This window comes from Ischnura elegans, chromosome 1 (genome assembly GCF_921293095.1).
Source record: "Ischnura elegans chromosome 1, ioIscEleg1.1, whole genome shotgun sequence".
Classification (NCBI taxonomy): Eukaryota; Metazoa; Arthropoda; class Insecta; order Odonata; family Coenagrionidae; genus Ischnura; species Ischnura elegans.
The window spans coordinates 29201054-29220829 of record NC_060246.1 but is presented as its reverse complement, the minus strand read 5'-3'; the positions used below and the strand labels follow the sequence as shown (position 1 = coordinate 29220829).

At 36.3% G+C, this 19776-nt stretch overlaps 1 protein-coding gene across 1 annotated transcript in view; it reads left to right on the top strand.

Moving 5' to 3' along the window:
* The window catches only part of LOC124157769 (glycine dehydrogenase (decarboxylating), mitochondrial), a 30118-nt gene extending 16661 nt beyond the window's left edge, over positions 1-13457 (top strand). The window contains exons 4-19 of the mRNA XM_046532777.1: positions 16-180; positions 789-1026; positions 1107-1303; positions 2578-2780; positions 4433-4572; positions 6326-6412; positions 7251-7436; positions 7961-8145; positions 8251-8452; positions 8539-8655; positions 8751-8896; positions 10494-10641; positions 11036-11243; positions 11364-11471; positions 12160-12305; positions 13098-13457. Of these exons, the coding sequence (XP_046388733.1) occupies positions 16-180; positions 789-1026; positions 1107-1303; positions 2578-2780; positions 4433-4572; positions 6326-6412; positions 7251-7436; positions 7961-8145; positions 8251-8452; positions 8539-8655; positions 8751-8896; positions 10494-10641; positions 11036-11243; positions 11364-11471; positions 12160-12305; positions 13098-13208 (2587 nt within the window). The 3' untranslated portion in view covers positions 13209-13457. The remainder of the gene's footprint in view (positions 1-15; positions 181-788; positions 1027-1106; positions 1304-2577; positions 2781-4432; positions 4573-6325; positions 6413-7250; positions 7437-7960; positions 8146-8250; positions 8453-8538; positions 8656-8750; positions 8897-10493; positions 10642-11035; positions 11244-11363; positions 11472-12159; positions 12306-13097) is intronic.
* The last annotated feature ends 6319 nt before the right edge of the window (positions 13458-19776 follow it).

The window sequence follows — 19776 nt, the reverse complement described above, 5'->3', positions numbered from 1 at the left end:
CACTTAATGTTTCAGGACTACTCAATATACTCCATATCAGCCTGAAGTAGCACAAGGAAGACTGGAGGGTTTGCTAAATTTTCAAACAATGGTCTGTGATTTAACTGGGATGGAAGTTGCCAATGCATCTCTTTTGGATGAAGGAACTGCAGCTGCGGAAGCCATGAGTCTCTGTTATAGGTATAGTATTTTCATATTTCATCTATACAACATATGTATTAAGAGTTCATTTTTTTAGCCATTTTACTTCCTTGTCTATTTGTATTGCCTTATTGTATGTAATTTGTGGCAAGGCTTTTGATTTTGCTTAAAATATATTCGTACCTTGCAGGTAAAGGACACTTGTATGTCCATTTTCATGATTTTTCAGGAGGGCAGTTTTCTTAAATTTAACCTGTCCTTACGAGAAGGTTTGGTAACAAGTTTACAACATTTTTTATCACAATGCTATTGGTATAGTAACCTAACCTTCTATAGTAATTAATGGTTAATTTTTTTAAATCTTAAAACTGCTCTCCTTCACCTCCATGGTACAGGTATAAAATCCCAAAACCATTGCTTAAGTACGTTAAGAGTGAACCGGTGTATTATTTTAGTCAATTATTTATATTGAATTGTAATTTTTTGGATGTATTCTTCGTACAATTTCAGTACCAAATATTTACTCTGGTACATATTTTGAGAGACAGGTCAATTCCCTAAGCTTTTGCTATTTAGGTTTATTTATTCTATTTACTTTTATTATCTGGTTTTACTTGGTCTGATAAATTTTCATTTTGTACCTCTAGGCATAACAAAAGAAGAAGGATTGTACTTTCCACTAAGCTCCATCCACAAACAATAAGTATTGTTCAAACGAGAGCAGAGGCACAAGGACTCGATGTTGTCATGACAGATCTTGCTAATGATAATGTTGATGCCATCCTGGAAAACAGGGATGTGTCTGGTATACTTTTCCAGTATCCTGACACAGATGGATGTATCAAAGACTTTTCAGAACTCTCAGCAAAGGCTCATGAAAATGGGGTAATTATTTTAGAAATTTTCTTTGGATCCTTTGTGTGGATCATGTTTTTTAACTGCTAATTTTTCCTTTGGATATCAAGACATTAGTTGTGTGTGCCACTGATCTACTGGCACTTACAATTATTCGACCTCCTAGTGAATTCGATGTTGATATTGCTGTGGGGTCGACTCAGAGATTTGGAGTTCCTTTAGGATATGGAGGGCCTCATGCTGGTTTCTTTGCCTGCCATCAATCCCTGGTGAGGCTCATGCCAGGAAGAATGATCGGCGTGACTAGGTAGGATTGTCATTTATTATTATTATAAAATTTGATCAACCATAGTTAAATTACAATATGTGGGAGAGGCACACAATTTTTCGTTGTACATAATTGTGACATGTTTTATGTACTATTCAACCATATTATTCTCAACTTATTGTAAGTTCGTTACACTCTTCCTACTAATATTTTAGACTTTTCCATAAGCATTATATTCATTTGTCCTCCTTCTTCCACGGCAGTATCTTCCTGTATTATACTTTGAATACGTAGCATTTTTCATCATTTTTATCAATAGGGCATTGCTGTATCGAAGTTGAAGTGAATGAAGTGGGTATTCTATTAATCCCTTAACTCGACTTCAAGGGCTGAAATTTTCCTCTTGGATGTGAAACAGTTGACTAAAATGGATTTGGATGTATTATGAAGTATCCAAAATAATAAGTGTGTGTATAGTTAATGATATACGGTATTTACTTTTTTGTCAGTTCACTTTTTCTTGAGTTTGGATCTAGCAGCTCTTAATTTGACTGCCTTGTTTCACCCTCTTTGGGTCAATCACCCAAACTTAGGTGAGAGTGACATACATAGTGACATAGTGGCATGGCTTTAAATTATAGTTCATCTTAAATTACATATGGTAAATTGCCTTCTGCCTGTCTTATCTTCTTCAATTCAATGCTTTTCATATCACACACCCACATAGGTATATATTTATATACATATGTACACCAGTCGTCCATTCACACAATGCCATAACTGTAATCAGTCAATATAAATTCACAGAATAGGAAAGAAAGGGATAGGAGCACATAATATAAGAATTAATAATTGGGAGAAGACAGAGTTGCTGTTGTTGATGGAAAAAGCCAGAAATTAGAGGGTAATATTGCATCGAACTGGGACTCGATCCCAGAACTTTTTGCTTGCTGAGCGAACTCTATGCCAGTTGTGCTAAAATGCTTAGATTCACCATGATATTGGCTGGGGGGGGGAGGGGGGGGGGGGTTGAATTTTGATTTTATTATCAATAGCTCTTTTCCACCAAATATGTATTTCATTATAGTTTGTAACATAAGTAAAGGTAAGCATATAACTTAAGATAATTTAGGCACAAAAATGGATATTCTTAGTAGGTAATGAGCCCTAATAGATTAGTATGGACTGAATAAATTATGGTAGTGCTATTTTACTTTTCTGAAGACATTTTTGATATTTTAAGAGTTAATTTTCTTGTTTTAAATGTTATGATCACTAATAGTTTTACATGAAAATTTATGAATTTCTTTTAGAGATTCAGGTGGACATGATGCTTATCGCCTGGCCCTACAAACTCGAGAGCAGCATATTCGCCGAGATAAAGCCACTAGTAACATCTGTACAGCTCAAGCATTATTGGCAAATATGGCTGCTATGTATGCAGTTTACCATGGTCCCAAAGGCTTGAAAAGGATTGCCTCAAGAATCCATAATCAGGCTCTTGTGTTGGCTACAGGTAAGGAAGATTCTTTGTTCAGAAGTAAAATATTGTGAAATAATTTGATTGAAAAGCTTTTGAAGTTATATTTTGGATCATTGTTACTATGAAATTTGACGTAAAAGAGTAATAATAATTTTTTTTCAAAAATAAAAATGCAAGTTGGTACTTATTGGGTTAAATACTATTTTTGTTAACTTAAATCATTCATAAATTATCAAGTCTTAAGAAAATTTTATGCTTTTTTTGAAATTACTGCAAAAATTTAGTTTCCGACTTTTTCAGCTGAAGTTCATTTTTCCATTTTTTGCATGCCTTTTTGAGTGTGGATGTCAAGAGAGTATAAGTGAAGTCCTCTGGTCAAATCCCCCGAGTATGTAATTGTGAGAAATATTTACCTTGTTACATTGGTGTATCGCACTCAGTACAGTATCCATCCCTGCTTCCCTGTGGTTCTATTTGACCATCATTTTTATAGGTGATGTTACAGGCTATTTTCATTTTTGTATGGCTGAAATCACAAATTAAGGGATGGGTGACTACAGGGGTGCAGCGAAGAATTAAGCCCAGGGGGGTTTTAGGTGCAACTAATACTTGGGGGTAAGGGGGTATTGCATACCCGTCAGGGTAAGCAGGAGTTGCGGGGGTCACTCCTCGAAAAATTTTTCAAGGGTAATGGTTCAAAATGGCGAGTTTTACGGCTTTTTGTGGTATGTTTGATCAATCCTAACACTATGCTAGTAATAATAATCCAATCAAGTAACATGGATTAAACTTAAAAATTTCTCTGAGCTCTGGGGGGGGTTTTATCCCCCAAAACCCCCCCCTCGCTGCTGGGTGACTAAACCTCATTTACATGTGAATGATTTTGATTATGAAGAGCTTTGAAATGGTTTTATTGTAATTGAACTTAGGACCATCCATTTGCTACTGCAGCACACTATCCATTATGTCACTATATGTCTATAATAACTACAGTGGAACCTCGTTAAAGCGAGTACGGGCTATAGCGACACCCCCGCTATTACGAGAGATAGCCGATGCACCGTCAATTGACCCTATAATAAGCGTGTTAAAAAATTCGTTTTTACGAGACCCTTTCGGTGTTGGCTTTCGCCATAGCGAGGGTTTCACCGCCGGAAAAACTTACACCAAGACTCTTTAACCTCTGTAATTGCTAGCGATCTGTTAGAAATGAAGTTAATGGAGTGCTCAGTCTCAAATTTATGTGGTAAACTGTCGTTCGATAAATATAATGATTGACGAAACAATGCTTTGCATGATTTTTTATTAAGTGCTGTGCTTATAAATTCTTTCAATATTTAGTCGTTATTTGAGTACGGAAATTTAGTGATGCAAAAAAACATCGCCTTTCGTCTGGATATATGCTCACGTTTATCGGATAGATGTTTCTCTGTCGCCGCACCACTCCTGTTCCTGTGTATCTGTTCGCAACAGGTATATTGACTATTATTTGCTCCACCTCCGGTAAAGCGACAATTCGCTATAGCGAGTGTTTATTAGTGCACCGTGGGGTGTCGTTATATCGAGGTTGCACTGTATGCTACTCTTTAAAACTTGGCATTATAATACATATGAAGTTTTGGGTTGCTGTTTAGACTGTTTAGTATGAACCTAAAATTCTTGTGCTAAGGTTTTATCTCTTTTAGGAATCAGAGAAGCTGGGAATGATGTGAAGGAAGATCTTTTCTTTGATACATTGTGTGTTGTCCCTGCCATGCAACAAAGTGAAATTCAGCTACGAGCTCGCCAAAAAGAAATTAATCTACGATATTTTACTGATGAAAGGGTAAGCAACAGTGAAAATTCATTGAATAACAAAGTGAATCTTAGTAATAGATTAATCCCTGCCAAATGTGTTCTCCTGGTTGTACGATAATTCAAGATTAAATTCTTTGGAAATTCATATTTTGCGAAATTGAATCTACTCGAGGAATAAAATAAATTATCATAGCATTATCTTGTTCTTTAAAAGAGAACATAGTAATCCTCTAGTAACCCTAACAGTGCCGGGATTGGTATCATACTCCTCATGTCTCTCGCAAAATGTGCAAAGAGTGAGCACTCCTCCCACAAGTCAAGATTCAATTTATTTTACCATTATAATTTTTTTATTATTATTACTGAACTCATATACTGTTAAAAAATCAGCCAATAATATATTGAAAATCGCCTCATGTATTTAAGTTTTCCTTGAGTATTTGAATGCTTTACCTTCACATGTTTTTGAGACAATTTTTTTCCTTAACTACTGCAAAATCAGCAAAAATACCTCCACAATTTTAGTGTAGTACCTAGAAAATTAGTTAGCACTCCAGGGGCCAAAAAATCACTAGCATTTATCAATAAGAATATATTGAATTATACCTGCCTATGATTACGATTTACCTAAAAATCAAATTTATCAAGGCTGGATATTGTAGAGTGATAGATTGTGGTTTGCAGAGTGTCCAAGAAAACATAAGTTCCTTAGTTCACTTCCCAATTCTCATGAATATTGCATTTTAATCTGAATTATTTCCTCATTCATGAGATATATTTGTATTACTCTGGAACATTTTTAGGACCATAGCCATTTGCAAAATGTACTACTTTTCATCCTGCTTTCTGGGAAAATTGCCAGGAGACCAAAGACTTAAAAATTTATGCTTCATTTGGACCATTAGATTATTAACTATTGTTGTAGTGATTTCAGAAATAAGTACACCTAAGCACTTTTAATTTTCCATGTTGTCTTTCCTGCATGAAAAGAATCTTTTCTATATTTCTAATGCTCTAGCATCCCATTAAAATAAATCATTGTCAAATGAATGTGTATCCTCATGCTAATTTTCTGTCATTACTAGACTGCTCCTGACTCTGCTGACCTGGCCTAACTTGATTTATACCCTTATCTCACCCCTCATCACTGTTGCCCAACCATTGCCTGCTGAACTACACCTATCAGACTTGTTTCTCCCGCCTTCTTCTATTCATTGTCTCCCCTATTCCACCGTATTACATCAACACCTCATAAGACATAGGCACATGTGTAATTAATATGGGAACTTACTGTGGTCACCTTGAGAATGATTGTTAACTTTTGAAACCTAGATTGTTTCCTTTTTGATTCGATTAGGAAAAAAATCCCCTAAACCAGGTATCAAACTACATATAGGATATTGGCTTTCTGGGCCACTGAGCAAACCATAATGCTATTCAGGTTCCTCATATTCCCATGGTAAGTTTACCAACACTCATGGTACTAGGTATAGACTTTGGGGAGGATATATTTTTTGAGTATTTTGCATTAGCATTGATTGATGTTTGAAGTCATATCAAGGATGGTTTATTGGTTAGAAATCTGTTAAAAGTGGAAAATTTTGCTATTTTTTTTATTGATAGCTATGTACTATGTTTACCTGTTGTGTGGAATCAAAATTAACTTTGCTCCTACATTTTCCAATGCAAACATGATTGTCAAGCTTAAAAATGTTCACAGAATATAGATTTAATTGAAAAAAAAATTGTGACTGTAAATTACTCATTTTCTCATTTTCCAGGTTGGAATATCACTGGATGAAACTGTCACCACCAGTGACATTGATGACATATTGTGGGTTTTTGGATACATTGGAAAGTCTGAACAGGTAATGCAATCTACCATTTACTACTAAGTGCACTTCTATGAAAAATGATGATATACCTAGGTCGATCATTTTTCTCCTCCTCTGTTTGTCAATCTGAACATTGCTTGACACTTTCCATTCCTTATCTTTCCACCTCTCTTTTCATTTCCTAATAGCTCCTGCATCCTTCATTATTTGGTGAATTTATGGGAGTTGTGGTCTTCCTGTGCAGTGGCGCAGCGAGGGGGGGGGGTAATTTTGGGGGCTAAAACCCCCTCCAGAGCTAGGAGAAATTTTTAAGTTTAATCCATTTTACTTAATTGGATTGTTATTACTAATAGAATAGCGTAAGGATTAATAAAATGTCCCTCAGAAAGCAGTAAAACTCACCATTTATCTTGAAATTCCCCAATTTAATAATCTCGCACCTATCGTTATCCTGGTGGGTATACCATACCCCCACACACCCCGGTATTAGTTGCACCTAAACCTACCCCAGCCTTTATTCCTGGATGCGCCCCTGTTCCTGTGGGCCTTTGTACCATGTTAAATTGTACAATACGTACAGTATTTTACAGTGCATACTCTCTTTCTTGTTTGTCTTTGGCCTTTTGGGTAAAATCTTGCAACTCAAATTTTGACCACATCCTGATTAACTAAGGTGCTAAAGTTTTCAGGATAGCTCAGAACTGGACGACAATGCCATGTTCTTACACTTTTACCATGATCGGAACTGTGTCTCAAGTAATGTTCAGAAATAAAAATTAAATATGGAGTTCCAAAAGTTAGCCACCAAAATGCAATGGAGGTGCTGCTATCATTATACATAGGTATAATGAATTTTCTTTTCCTTTTTTAGCTAGTTGAAAGGTGTGGACTTGATATGATTCAGAGTAAAAGCATTAAATCATCTCCTTTCCTGAGGACGTCCCACTATTTGTCTCATCCAGTTTTCAACAGTCACCACTCTGAGAGTCGAATTGTTCGTTACATGAAGAGCCTGGAAAATAAAGACATCTCCTTGGTGCATTCAATGATTCCTTTGGTAAGAGCAAACTTTTCACTAGAGAAAATCAAGTAAAAATTAGAAAGATTCTGTGGGTGGAATGTTATTCTCATCATATGTGTGATTTTTCAGTGGTGTGGCCTTATGGGTAATATAAAAACTGAATGAATGGAACTTTAAAATTAAACATCTGGGAAAACATTTTTATGGCAGTGGGAACTGGCAGTGGGAACTATGCCTATGTATTGTGCATGTTTTTGGGGATTAGGTTAAAAAATATCCTGTATGTGTCTATGCTCATACTGATATGCAAAATGAATAGTTTGAATTTCTCTTGCCACAAATTGGACATTTGAGTAATGTGGCATCTGGGAACTAATTCTTTCATGAAATGAGAGGTTTGGTAAAAAAAATGTTGCATACTACAGCATGTTTTTGGTCATTTTGAAAAACTTGCTCCCTTGCTTTGTAAGACGTACGGGATATGCATAAAATTTGGTATAAACAAAATAATATGCCTTTAATTTTTATCGCATGATTGATATGTTTTCATCATGTTGTAGGGATCTTGTACAATGAAATTAACTAGCACTACAGAGATGATGGGTTGCAGTTTTCCTGAATTTACTGAGCTCCATCCATTTGTTCCTCTTGAACAATCAATTGGCTACCTTCAGTTGTTTCGTGAATTGGAAGAAGATTTATGTGAAATTACAGGATATGATAGAATATCCTTCCAACCAAACAGGCAAGGAATTATTTTTTCTGTTTCATAAATGGTATGCTTCCATTGAATTAGTAACTACCTATCTGTTAATATAAATAAAAATTAATTATTCACTTCTTAATACAGTGGAGCTCAAGGAGAATATGCAGGATTAAGAGCCATAAAATCATACCTGGAAGCACGGGATGAAGGTCATAGAAACATCTGTCTTATACCAACCTCGGCTCATGGTACTAATCCTGCTTCAGCCCAGATGGCTGGAATGAAAGTTGAGCCCATAAATGTTGCTCGAGATGGGAGTATTGACATGAAGCACCTGCAAGCAAAAGTAAGATAATGTTTGTTGGCTGTATAAAAATAACTCGGAGTGAGATTTTATCTGAATGCAATGATTGATTCTAAAACTATTTGCAGGTGGAGAAGCATAAGAAGAATTTGGCTTGCTTAATGATCACTTACCCTTCCACTAATGGTGTATTTGAGGAAACTATTGGAGATGTTTGTCAGATGGTTCATGACAATGGAGGGCAGGTAAAGTTGTTTTTTTTTTATTATTTCGAAGTAGGTCAGCATATTTACATATTTAGTTGTGCAAATTTTTTATATTTATATATTTAAATCCCAAGGTGTATTTGGATGGGGCCAATATGAATGCACAAGTTGGATTATGTCGACCTGGAGATTATGGATCCGATGTTTCTCACCTCAATCTTCACAAAACATTTTGCATTCCTCATGGCGGAGGTGGACCTGGAATGGGACCAATTGGAGTGTAAGTGGATAAATGTTACAAATATTCTTTAGTGATGAGATGAAACTTAAAAAGTGGCAGCAGCATTATCCGATAGGAAAAGCAACCAATATGAGTAAACTCGGATGATCTGCTATCTTTTTGGTTCACCTTGAACCCCACTCATATTACCTTGTATGTGGCTCACCAGGTAGAAGTTGTGGTGTGTTGTCTGTACATTAGGATAACAACATGAAGCAACCAACTTCCAAATGTAGTTGTGAGCAAATGAAAGGTATCTCATACTACATAATATGTGCTCATCATTATTTGTAAATCATTTTACCTTCTTTATCCTCCATGCAATCTACCGATAAAACATAGATAGGCATTTACTGGGTAGATGAGTTGTAACTGGGCCAATGAAAATTGTGTTCTGGTAAAATTGTGTAAAAATGGTCATTCAAGGTTGCTTGATATAGTTTTTGTTTTCTATGGGATGAATATGGTATCAGTACATGAATAATGATGCCAAAACGAAAATACGTATCCAAAAAAATAATGAAAAGCATCATGAAAAGTTGGAAATCAAGCAATGAATTTGTTGAATTTAGCCTTGTTTATTTTAAAAAGAATAATTGATAAATTGCAATTGCTATATTTTATGTTTTCAACTCTTTGTATGTATGTATTTGAAACTTTGGAATAGGTCATGTATTGATTAATTGATCTGAGATGGTAGTACTTATTATTTGCTGACAGAATTTTATGTGAAATGGCATGTTCTTTAGCCACTGGCATCAAAAGCACTGTTGTTTAAGATAAATTTATATTTGTAAGTTGTAACGTCAATTTTCCATTGTGATATTTTGAATCCTTTAATGAGAAATATTCAAATACCTGCATTATTTTTCCATTCCACCCCATTTTTCTATCAAAATTTTTATGATGTACTATAATTATCATAGAAAAATTTTTAATGATGATATTCATGCTGTATAATTACAGTGAAACCTCGATATAACGACACCCCACGGTGCACTAATAAACACTCGCTATATCGAATTGTCGCTTTACCGGAGGTGGAGCAAATAATAGCCACTATACCTGTTGCAAACAGATATACAGGAACAGGAGTGGTGCGGCGACAGATAAACATCTATCCGATAAACGTAAGCATAAATCCAGACGAAAGGCGATGTTTCTTTGCATCACTAAATGTCCTTACTCAAATAACGACTAACTATTCAAACAATTAATTAGCGCCGCACTGAATAAAAATCATGCAGAGCATTGTTTCGTCAATCATTATATTTATCGAACGACAGTTTACCACATAAATTTGAGACTGAGCACTCCATTAACTTCATTTCTAACAGATCGCTAGCAATTACAGGGGTTAAGGAGTCTTCATGAAAGTCTTCCGGCGGTTAAACCCTCGCTATGGCGAGAGCCAACACCGAAAGGGTCTCGTAAAAACGAATTTTTTAACACGCTTATTATAGGGTCAATTGACGGTGCATCGGCTATCTCTCGTAATAGCGGGTGTGTCGCTATAGCCCGTACTCGCTTTAACGAGGTTCCACTGTAGTTTCTTCAGAACCCATATATGAAGGTTTATTTTTGTATCATTTTTTAGGAAAGATCATCTGGCTCCATTCCTGCCAAGTCATCCAGTGATTAATCCAATGGCTGATTTGGGAAGAGCAGCTAAATCATTTGGCGTTGTGAGTGCTGCGCCATTTGGATCCTCTGCTATTCTTCCTATATCATGGGCTTACATTAAGGTGGAATAGATTTTTACTTAGTATTGTTATTTAGTATCTGGCTTTTCTATTGAAATTATGTCCTCATGTGACTATTTTTTTCTTTAACACCTGTGTCTGATAGTATTCCTACCTCATTTTTAGGAATTGAAGTTTGAAATATTTTCAGATACACACATCAAAGAATATGAATTAAGCCTTGTTTATGATTAACACACCATTCTCTCCTTGATTTAATTTATGTTTTTCTATATTTTTTTATCAGGCAATAATTATTGAATTTTCCCTGCATAACTGTTTCTCGTCTTGGAAACTTTCTCAATAAAATCATTAAATTGTTCAATTTTTAGATGACTAGTTTCACTTACTCAAAATGAAGTTGTTTTTCTTTATCTAAATATTTTTTTTGCTGCAGATGATGGGACCTAGAGGTCTGCGAAAAGCTACACAAGTTGCCATATTAAATGCAAACTATATGAGTCGTAGACTGGAAGGTCACTATCCTACACTGTATAAAGGAAGGGATGGTCTTGTGGCTCATGAGTTCATTCTAGATGTGCGAGATCTCAAAAAAACTGCCAACATTGAAGCTGTGGATATTGCAAAGCGATTAATGGATTATGGTTAGTTTGAAGAATTTATGTTTTGAAAAAAACTTGTAACTTTTCATTTTGCTCTTTTTTTAAATTCCTAAGTATAAATATGAATACTTATGCTGAAAAAGGAAAAATTTTCTTCTACAGGTTTTCATGCACCTACTATGTCATGGCCCGTTCAGGGTACCCTAATGGTTGAGCCAACAGAATCAGAAGACAAAGCAGAATTGGATCGTTTTTGTGATGCCATGATCAGTGAGTAGTTTTTTTTAGTCGGGCTACTTTACTAAAACCCAGATACGTTAGGCACTGAAAACTTTTATTGAAAGTTATTAGTACATACATGATTATTTCTGGGACGTATCTCATGGCACCACTGAATTGGTATGTTGCTTATAACAACTTACACGGAATGCCACCCAATTCTCAGTAGCTGTGATTCTTGTTTACCTACTGTAGATTAATCACAATGAAATTTGAATGAATTAACGTAAATAATTGGTTTTAATAAAAGCTGTTGCTCTATTGTAAACCAAAAGGTAATAGGTTCAATATACCCTGGGACATGGGCATACCCAGCGAGGGGCAAGAGGGGGCAGCTGCCCTCCCCAGAAGCAAAAATTGCAAATGTCTTTAAGGAAAATAATATTTTTCAAGCAAATAATTTTAAAAAGTAATAAAGAGCTGTTACAGTTTCCTTAAAATGGTATTTTCATTCACCTTTTCCACGCTTAAGTCTTACTTGAACAACCATGGCTTGCCCCCCTCCCCCCTGTAGTTCTGATCCTGGTATGCCCTTACCCTGGGTAGAGGCTACTGAACCTTTACAGTTTTATCATTATTGTTTTAGTAGAGTATTTGAATAATTTGTTCAATCTAAGCCTAACTAATTGCTCTTTAGGCTTTTGTTTAGGAAATAATGTTTTCTAATTTTGCACATCAGGCATTAGGCAAGAAATTAAAAGCATAGAGGAAGGAAAAATGGATATCCGTACAAATCCATTGAAGATGGCTCCTCATACTCAGGAATGTGTCATATCGTCTGAATGGAATAGACCCTACTCTCGAGAGCAAGCAGCATTCCCAGCGGTGAGTATGAAAAAGTCAAATATTTACTTCAGGTCATGATAATTTATTAGATACCTTTGTCCATGTATCCTCCTTGTAATGTGGAGGCCAAGTGAGAATGTTTGCTGATGAAACTAAGAAAATTTAGCTATTTATTACCAATATTTGCATCTGACTGTCACCTTAAAACTGCCAATGAAGTCCTTCTTTTACCATCAGAGCAAACTTGATTTATTCATTTTTAGCCCTTTCTTCAATTTTCAGCATAAAATGGTGATTCCAAATCATTTTTTCGGTCTGTAGCTGCCAAAAATAATTCATAATTGTCTCTCTATTACCTTTTAAGATTCCTATGAATATTTATGGGTATGGTAAATTTAATTTTTCATTTATTAATTGACTAAAAATTAAGTAGGTAATCGGTTAAATTAATCAAATGCAAGTAACACTGCACACAAATTTATTAGGCATCCTTCTTTAATTAGTGTTATGTGTTGCCGGCCTCGGTGGCGCCGGGGTAAAGTCCCCGGCTGCTAACCTAGAGGTTGCGGGTTCGAATCCCGCCTGGGTGGTATGATCACCATCCAGGGCATGGATGTATGTGATTGTCAAACAAGATAGGTAATTGTAAGAGGGGACTATCTAGTCCTAAATTCGCTTGTGAAATAAAGACAACATTATTATTATTATTATTAATAATATGTTTACAAGTAGCTTCATATGATAAATTTTCCAAATAACTTATCATTGCTTATTTTCTTTTTCATGTGCAATGGTTCATTACAATGGGTTTGAACAATTTTGTGCACACAGCTGTTTGTTCGACCTGAGAACAAGGTGTGGCCTCGAGTTGGAAGGATTGACGATATTTACGGGGATAAACATCTTGTTTGCACTTGTCCTCCTATTTTACCAGCTGACTGAAAACCTTCTCTCCTCATGACATGTACAGATAATTTTTTTCTAATTGCTCATTCATGTGAATATTTCTGTCCTAGTCAGTACTCATCACTTCATCAGCTAATTGGCAAGTAACCATTTTACGTAAATTTCACCTAATCCATTGCCTTACTGCCAGTGAATTTTCATCTTTGCAGATCATCAGATTTCATTTTCATTGAAGCATTTTAATTTTGTGTAGTTGATACTTTGAAATAAATTTTTATGAAAGTATTTTTCCCATGATTAATTAATTCCGTTCTAGCAATTTCTCCGGTCACTGCCATGCTCAAACTCAGAAAAACCCAATTTTTTCATATTGAAAAAATCTATACATATTTGCCTACACTTAAGACTCCCTTTGGAACTGTGCAGCATATTTACATTAATAGAGGTGAAAAATCAAATTCCAAAATTTTCTATTGCTCACACCTGTGGACCCTAAACTTTTTAAGAAGCCTCTATTTTTTTTTTTCTAAGCATCCTCAGAATTTTAACGAAGAATGGAATCTCCAAAATTGAAGGACTTTTCTGCACAAGAGGCCACTTGAATGATATCTGCCAAGAGGAGAAAACTGGCGTCAGCAGGGAAATGACAAAGTGATCAAAGAATAGCTCTCATCAGTATAAGATGGCTTTTTCCCATTTGTGAAAATCTTTAACTGGTATTGGAAAATAGTCTGTGTTGTGCAGTGCATTTACCAATGGAGCTGAAATCAGTCTGGCTGGCTCAGCCTGAGTTGTTGAATAAATTGGTCCAACCAGGCCAGTCTGAGAGTGGCCCGAGTGTGCTAACCTTTGAAACCAGTCCGAAAACTCAGCTTGGGCTGGAGCCCATCTGAGTGGTAATTCATCAAGCCAATCCAGCTCAGTGTCAGTTATGCGGTGCAATTCTTCTTTGTCATATAATGGCCAATTTCTTTCTCAAAAACACTGTTGCTTGTTTGGCACACAGTTTTCACTCTAAATGAGACAAATGTTCAAATATTGCTAGCTCATTTGAAAGTATGTAATTTATCCAATCATCTTTACTGTCACTCCTGACTTGATTAGGCGTTTACATCTTATGCTTCGGTGAAGAATTCTCTAGAAAGAATTTTCTATTTAAAAAGATATGAACCAAGAAAATTCCTTAGGAATGGCAAATAATCTTTACCAGTGTTCACTCGTTCTTGGAACCATACCCGAAATGGATTTAAATATTCCATCGACAGGGTCTATATATAATCACTAGGGATGGTTGGATCAGATACCTCGTATCCAAATATCTGCGGATAATGCCTGTCACCACATCCGAATTCGCTAAAGATATGGAATCTAAATCCAAAATGTTAAATTAGGAAATGCTTCATTGAATGCTGCATCCCATAAGAGGGAGTGGAAAGAGTTCTTATCCTCTCCTCGCATGCACTGTTGCACTGCGATGCATGCCATCCTCATGAAACATTTTGTTTAAAATATCTAACGGGGTTATGCAACAGAAATTCAGCCATGGAAAATTTTCAGGCAAAATACAAGAGGCACATAGTGTGAATCTTCCCAAGAGATTGAATAACCATTGGAGGGAATCTCAGTGCCATGGGATTATATGTAAGCACGTCAAAAGAAACTACATTGCAGATTTCACAAATCCATCCTCAGCCCTCCATGCCTCTGACATTTTTTTTTCTTCCGGCGAAACCACAGACCATAAATCATTAGCTTTAAAGGAAAATATGCATAAAGTTGCACTGGAACAGTTTCATCCTTATCCCATCTCACCAACTAACCTTTTTTGGCCTACCAGATTCAATTCTCCCTGTTTCTGGAGGCTAAATGCTAGGTGTGTCACTTATTGGGCCCAAAGATGTCTCTTTAGGTTTCTGCAATTGGATAATACACACAAAATTAAAAAAAGAATGAGGCCAAACGTGATGCATTTCTGACAGGATTAAAGCTCTAGTTGATTGACACAAAGCTTCCTATTTACGAGGCTATACCAGTATTCAACACAGTCCAAACAGCACAGTTTTCCAAGAACCAAGTGCAGCATGAGCACACTCAAACAAGACGAAATGGACTGGAAATGTGAATTGCATACATCACAAAGCCCACCTGCTTTTGCTTTGAAGGCAACGACGCAAAGTGAGTGGAAATTGAAAAAAGCTAGTCAACAATAACTGTGGTCTTAAAGATAGCTAGATTAATGAAAATTTTAGCATGTCGTGTATTTTGAAGATGAAATAAAACTTATTTAGGATGATTTATTCCAAAATATTGTTTGAGAGGACGGTGAAAGTATAAACTAAGGTTAAGTGATGCGGGAAGCATAGTTACTGGGGGCAAGTCAGAGGGCAAGATGGAATTGGTAACAATGATGACCCTATCAAATGGCTGCTAAAAGGAAAAGATGATTAAAAATTACTAACGGGTATTTAAGCTTGAAATTTTGGTCACTGAAGCGTAATAATATAAAAAATACTATAAAGAAATATTTATAATTCTAATTGCTCTAAAGCAATGGCTTAAACTCCTATTCTGATTGTGAGTCAGAGGATGAAGACTCCTCATCTCCCAAAATATTTTCTGCTATCACCAGATGAATTTTCTTGTCCTCTGCTAATATTTTACTTTACGGTGAACCCCCGCAGAATAGGAAATAAAAGGATCTGGTGAAAGCAGAAGCCTTTGGAAAAGGTCATTGTTTGTGGCAATCCTAAATCCTGGACGCTTTTCTGGTATGTCTTTCACAATATCTTATATCCTTGTGCAGGGCTTCCACTGTAGTGATGGCATAAACAACTTTTTGTGGAGCTGTCGCACTGCTCATAGCACACTCCAGAGAGCTGCTTGCACAGCGCAACTCAGCAAAGCATTTCTGGATTGAGAGGACGGGGAAGAGGGGAGTGAAAGAAAGGGAAGATGGTAAGGGGGGGATTTCTGAATGAACATTTAAAATGCAACATTTCCTAGATCACAATTTGAAAAATTGATTGCAAACCAATCATGTATTGCATCGCAAATGCATGCACGTATAGCATATGAATCGGCACCTTTGACCTAAATCTCAACTTTTCTCAAACAGAATTTGAACACATCTTCCAATTTCCAGACAGATATTTTAGCATTTAACCCTATGAGACGCGTTCCTTCTAGGTGAATGTATTTTAAGCTGAAAGTGGCAGTATACCTGACCAGCTGTTGGTAGATTTGGCTTAAATCCTGGCAAGTGAAATGATTTTCTCTCTCTGATTTGCAAACTTTAGTTGAAATATCTTTGCACAATAAGCAAGTAGGTGTGTGTTAAGGCATTTGTATTTTCTTTCTCTTCAGAATTTAGTATTGATGTGTATTTTTTTGTTATCATCCAATTTGATTTTAAAATGATTTAACACGTTGACCGCCATGATGTTTTTAGTAGATATGTCCTCTGACGCCATTAGTGTTTTTCATTCCGTTAACTATTCCCGGATCATAAAACATTAAATGTGATTTTGTACTTTACTTTAAAATAAATATTTATATTCTGACGCCACAACGATCATATCCGATTTGTTAGCAAGAGATTCTGGTCACTCCGGCGTCAGAAATCCACTTCGAAACAGTCGCTCGTAGGCCGGTCAGTATGACCGGCGTGGCGTGACAGGAGCCACTCGACTCCGGTCATTATGACCGGCATGGCGGTCAACGTGTTAAATAATTCTCATCACAATATTGCTATAGCCCCTCCACTGGGTGTCATCTTGCTCTAAGTGGCTTCCTGAAGGTTTTCATTTTTGAAAGTGTGACGATTTTTATGGTTTGGTTAATGTAGCTTTATGATTATATATGTAATATGCCAAAGCAAAGTCCTTATTTTTCCAGTCTCTCTGAGGCTCATGATGACTTCTATAGTATCAAGATGACTAAAAGGAGAGAGGATCAGTGAAATGCTTCAAGGATCCTGTGGTGGTAGGGTTGAACATATCCTTAACCTGAACTTTTTAGTTAGTCATAATATCATTTGTTTATGCTGGGTTAATGAAATAGTGTTGCTTCAACTGTGAAGTATCCAGCCAATAGAATCAGTAAATACAAGTTTAGGATACCCCTATTATTGTAATCCATCCTCAACTGCTCATCTTTTTAAAAATGATGACATGCGTAGTTCTAACTAAAAAATTCCAGATGTTGCTAATCATTTACATAAGGAAGTAGGAAATCAGGAAATAATATATTTTCACTGTGTAAATTATTTGATAGTTCTTAGACAGAAATTTACGAGTATTTGATTTTGAAATTTTCCTTGAAGACATCAGCTTGGTAAGAAAATTTTTTAAAGATTTCTTGAGTGTTATCTTCATATTTGATATCATATTATTATCATTTGAAATGACTTCTTCACATGCAGTTCTCTCCATAGTTTCCGGGTTCGCTGCATCGAAGTTGATCAGGGCCACAGAGAAGAAAATGAAGGAAGAGAAGGAGATTGTGGGGACATCAAAACCAAAATTTGTCTCTCCCTTTCATTGCTGGCACCATGGAATATATCGGGAGAGTTCTACAAAGACATGGCATAACACAGAGATATAGTGCTATGGAGAAGATTAGCCACGTTCTTTCTAAATGAACTGACTTGCAATATGAGTAGAGATCCGTGAAACTTGCGAGACGCGATATAGCACGAAATCAGTACAGAAAAACGAAATTTTGCGCTTTTTGCGATTTTAGGTGAATTAACGAAAAAATCACATCGAATGAGTCAAAATCTATTGAAGCCTAAACCTTCATTGTTTAACGCTGCTGTCGTTCATTCGATATATCTCATTACGATTCCAAGGTCAATTGGCTTATTTTGTCCCACGCATACTGAATTCTCGTAATATCGTGCACTGTAGTGATGTCTCCGCCGGAATTTGCCGTTAAATTATTCACAGCCTCTTTCTTCGCTTCACATTTATCAACCCTAAAATTCTCGGAAATGTATAGAATGACGTGCTTTCTCTTCTGAAGAATTAGATATTCTGAATCAATAAAGTGCTGAAAGAAATTTAACGCGGCCGTGAAAGATCGTAAATATAAGCTCACGCGTCAATGCCGAGCAGTAATTCTGGTGACTCTCTGACACAGTAAACAGCGTTATTGGGTAACTTATTGCAGGAAAAACTTAAGCGTGGATCTTACTTAACAATGTTGTCGACTTAAACAAGGCCGCTGGCTGGGAACGGAAGCCTGCTTTCAGACGAGACGACTTTCCGTCAGCCACCGTTCATGGCACACGGTGTGCCGAGCGGGTCGTCTCGTCTGAAAGTGGCCTGAATCTCACATTGTCGTAACATGAACGGAGGCTGGCAAAAAGTCGTATCGTCAGAAAGCGGCCTCAATGTAGCAATGCCTGCATTGCTCGCTGTAGACGGCGCACGTCCCGGTGACCACGACGGCCATCGATAGCGCTGTGCCATCAAAGGCTTTTCTCGTATGAAAAAATCCATAAAGACCTATTGTTATTTGAAAGCATGAAGCGCTAGCAGTTGGGGGAAGGGAAGGAAGGAACAGAAGGGATAGAAGGAGAAGGAATGCTAATTATTAGCAGACAGATCATCGGAGCTCCACTGAGCTTCAAGAAAAAAAAAACATTTTAATACATTCCCGGTTCAAGTCCGATTGTGTTTAGTTATGCATGCTTCTTTCACGGCCTTTATTGACCGATTGGCAACAGTTGTAATCAATGCTAAGAGATTTTGTTGCACTTACCTTCCCTCGGCACTTAAAGTATTACTGTGTAAATTTTAGGATAGAAGACTTGAATCTCAAAGACACAAGACCTTGTTGAAGCACATCAATTGCGATACACATAAACGTGTGAAAGAAAGGGGACCTGCAAAACGACAGCTATCATTTGAACAGACAGCTACTCAGCCGAAGTGAAAGAGGCGAAAGAGGAGTTTGTTGTTCCCACTACAGAAACATTTATAAATGCTGGAATTAGTGTAAAGGTACTTAATAATCCAAAAATTTGGGAAAGTCTCTCGATGTACATAGATGAAGGGTACTGGTGATTTGCCATCTGCCGATCATATTCACCAAGAATACATTCTAATAATACAGAAAAAGAAGTAGGAAGAGCTTTAATATTGTGTTATTGGTCTTAATTAATAAAGAGAAACTGAAAACAAAATTCAGTGCTATTCAGTCAATTTTTGCTCTAGTCTTCCTCACAAATACTATCAAGTGAAGTGGTCATGGTGCACCTTTTCTTGCTCGCTCTATGATATTAATGCTTGAACCATTGAAATATGTAGTACCACCTAGAACCATTTCCTTCATTTGGATTTATCAGAAATTTTGTACTGTTGAAATTGTATTTAATGTTATGTAAAATGCAAATGCAAAAGTATGAGCAATAGTGAAATGTGCACCAAAAAAAAAAAAAAAAAAAGAAATATGCAAAAATAATAACACCGCTAATATTTTCTATAACACCGAAATCACATAGTTTTAAAACGAATTTTAGCAAAAAATAAAACCACTTTCACGGATCTATAAGTATGAGGGAGTGTACAATTCCTTGCTGCTGCAGCCAAAATCACATCAG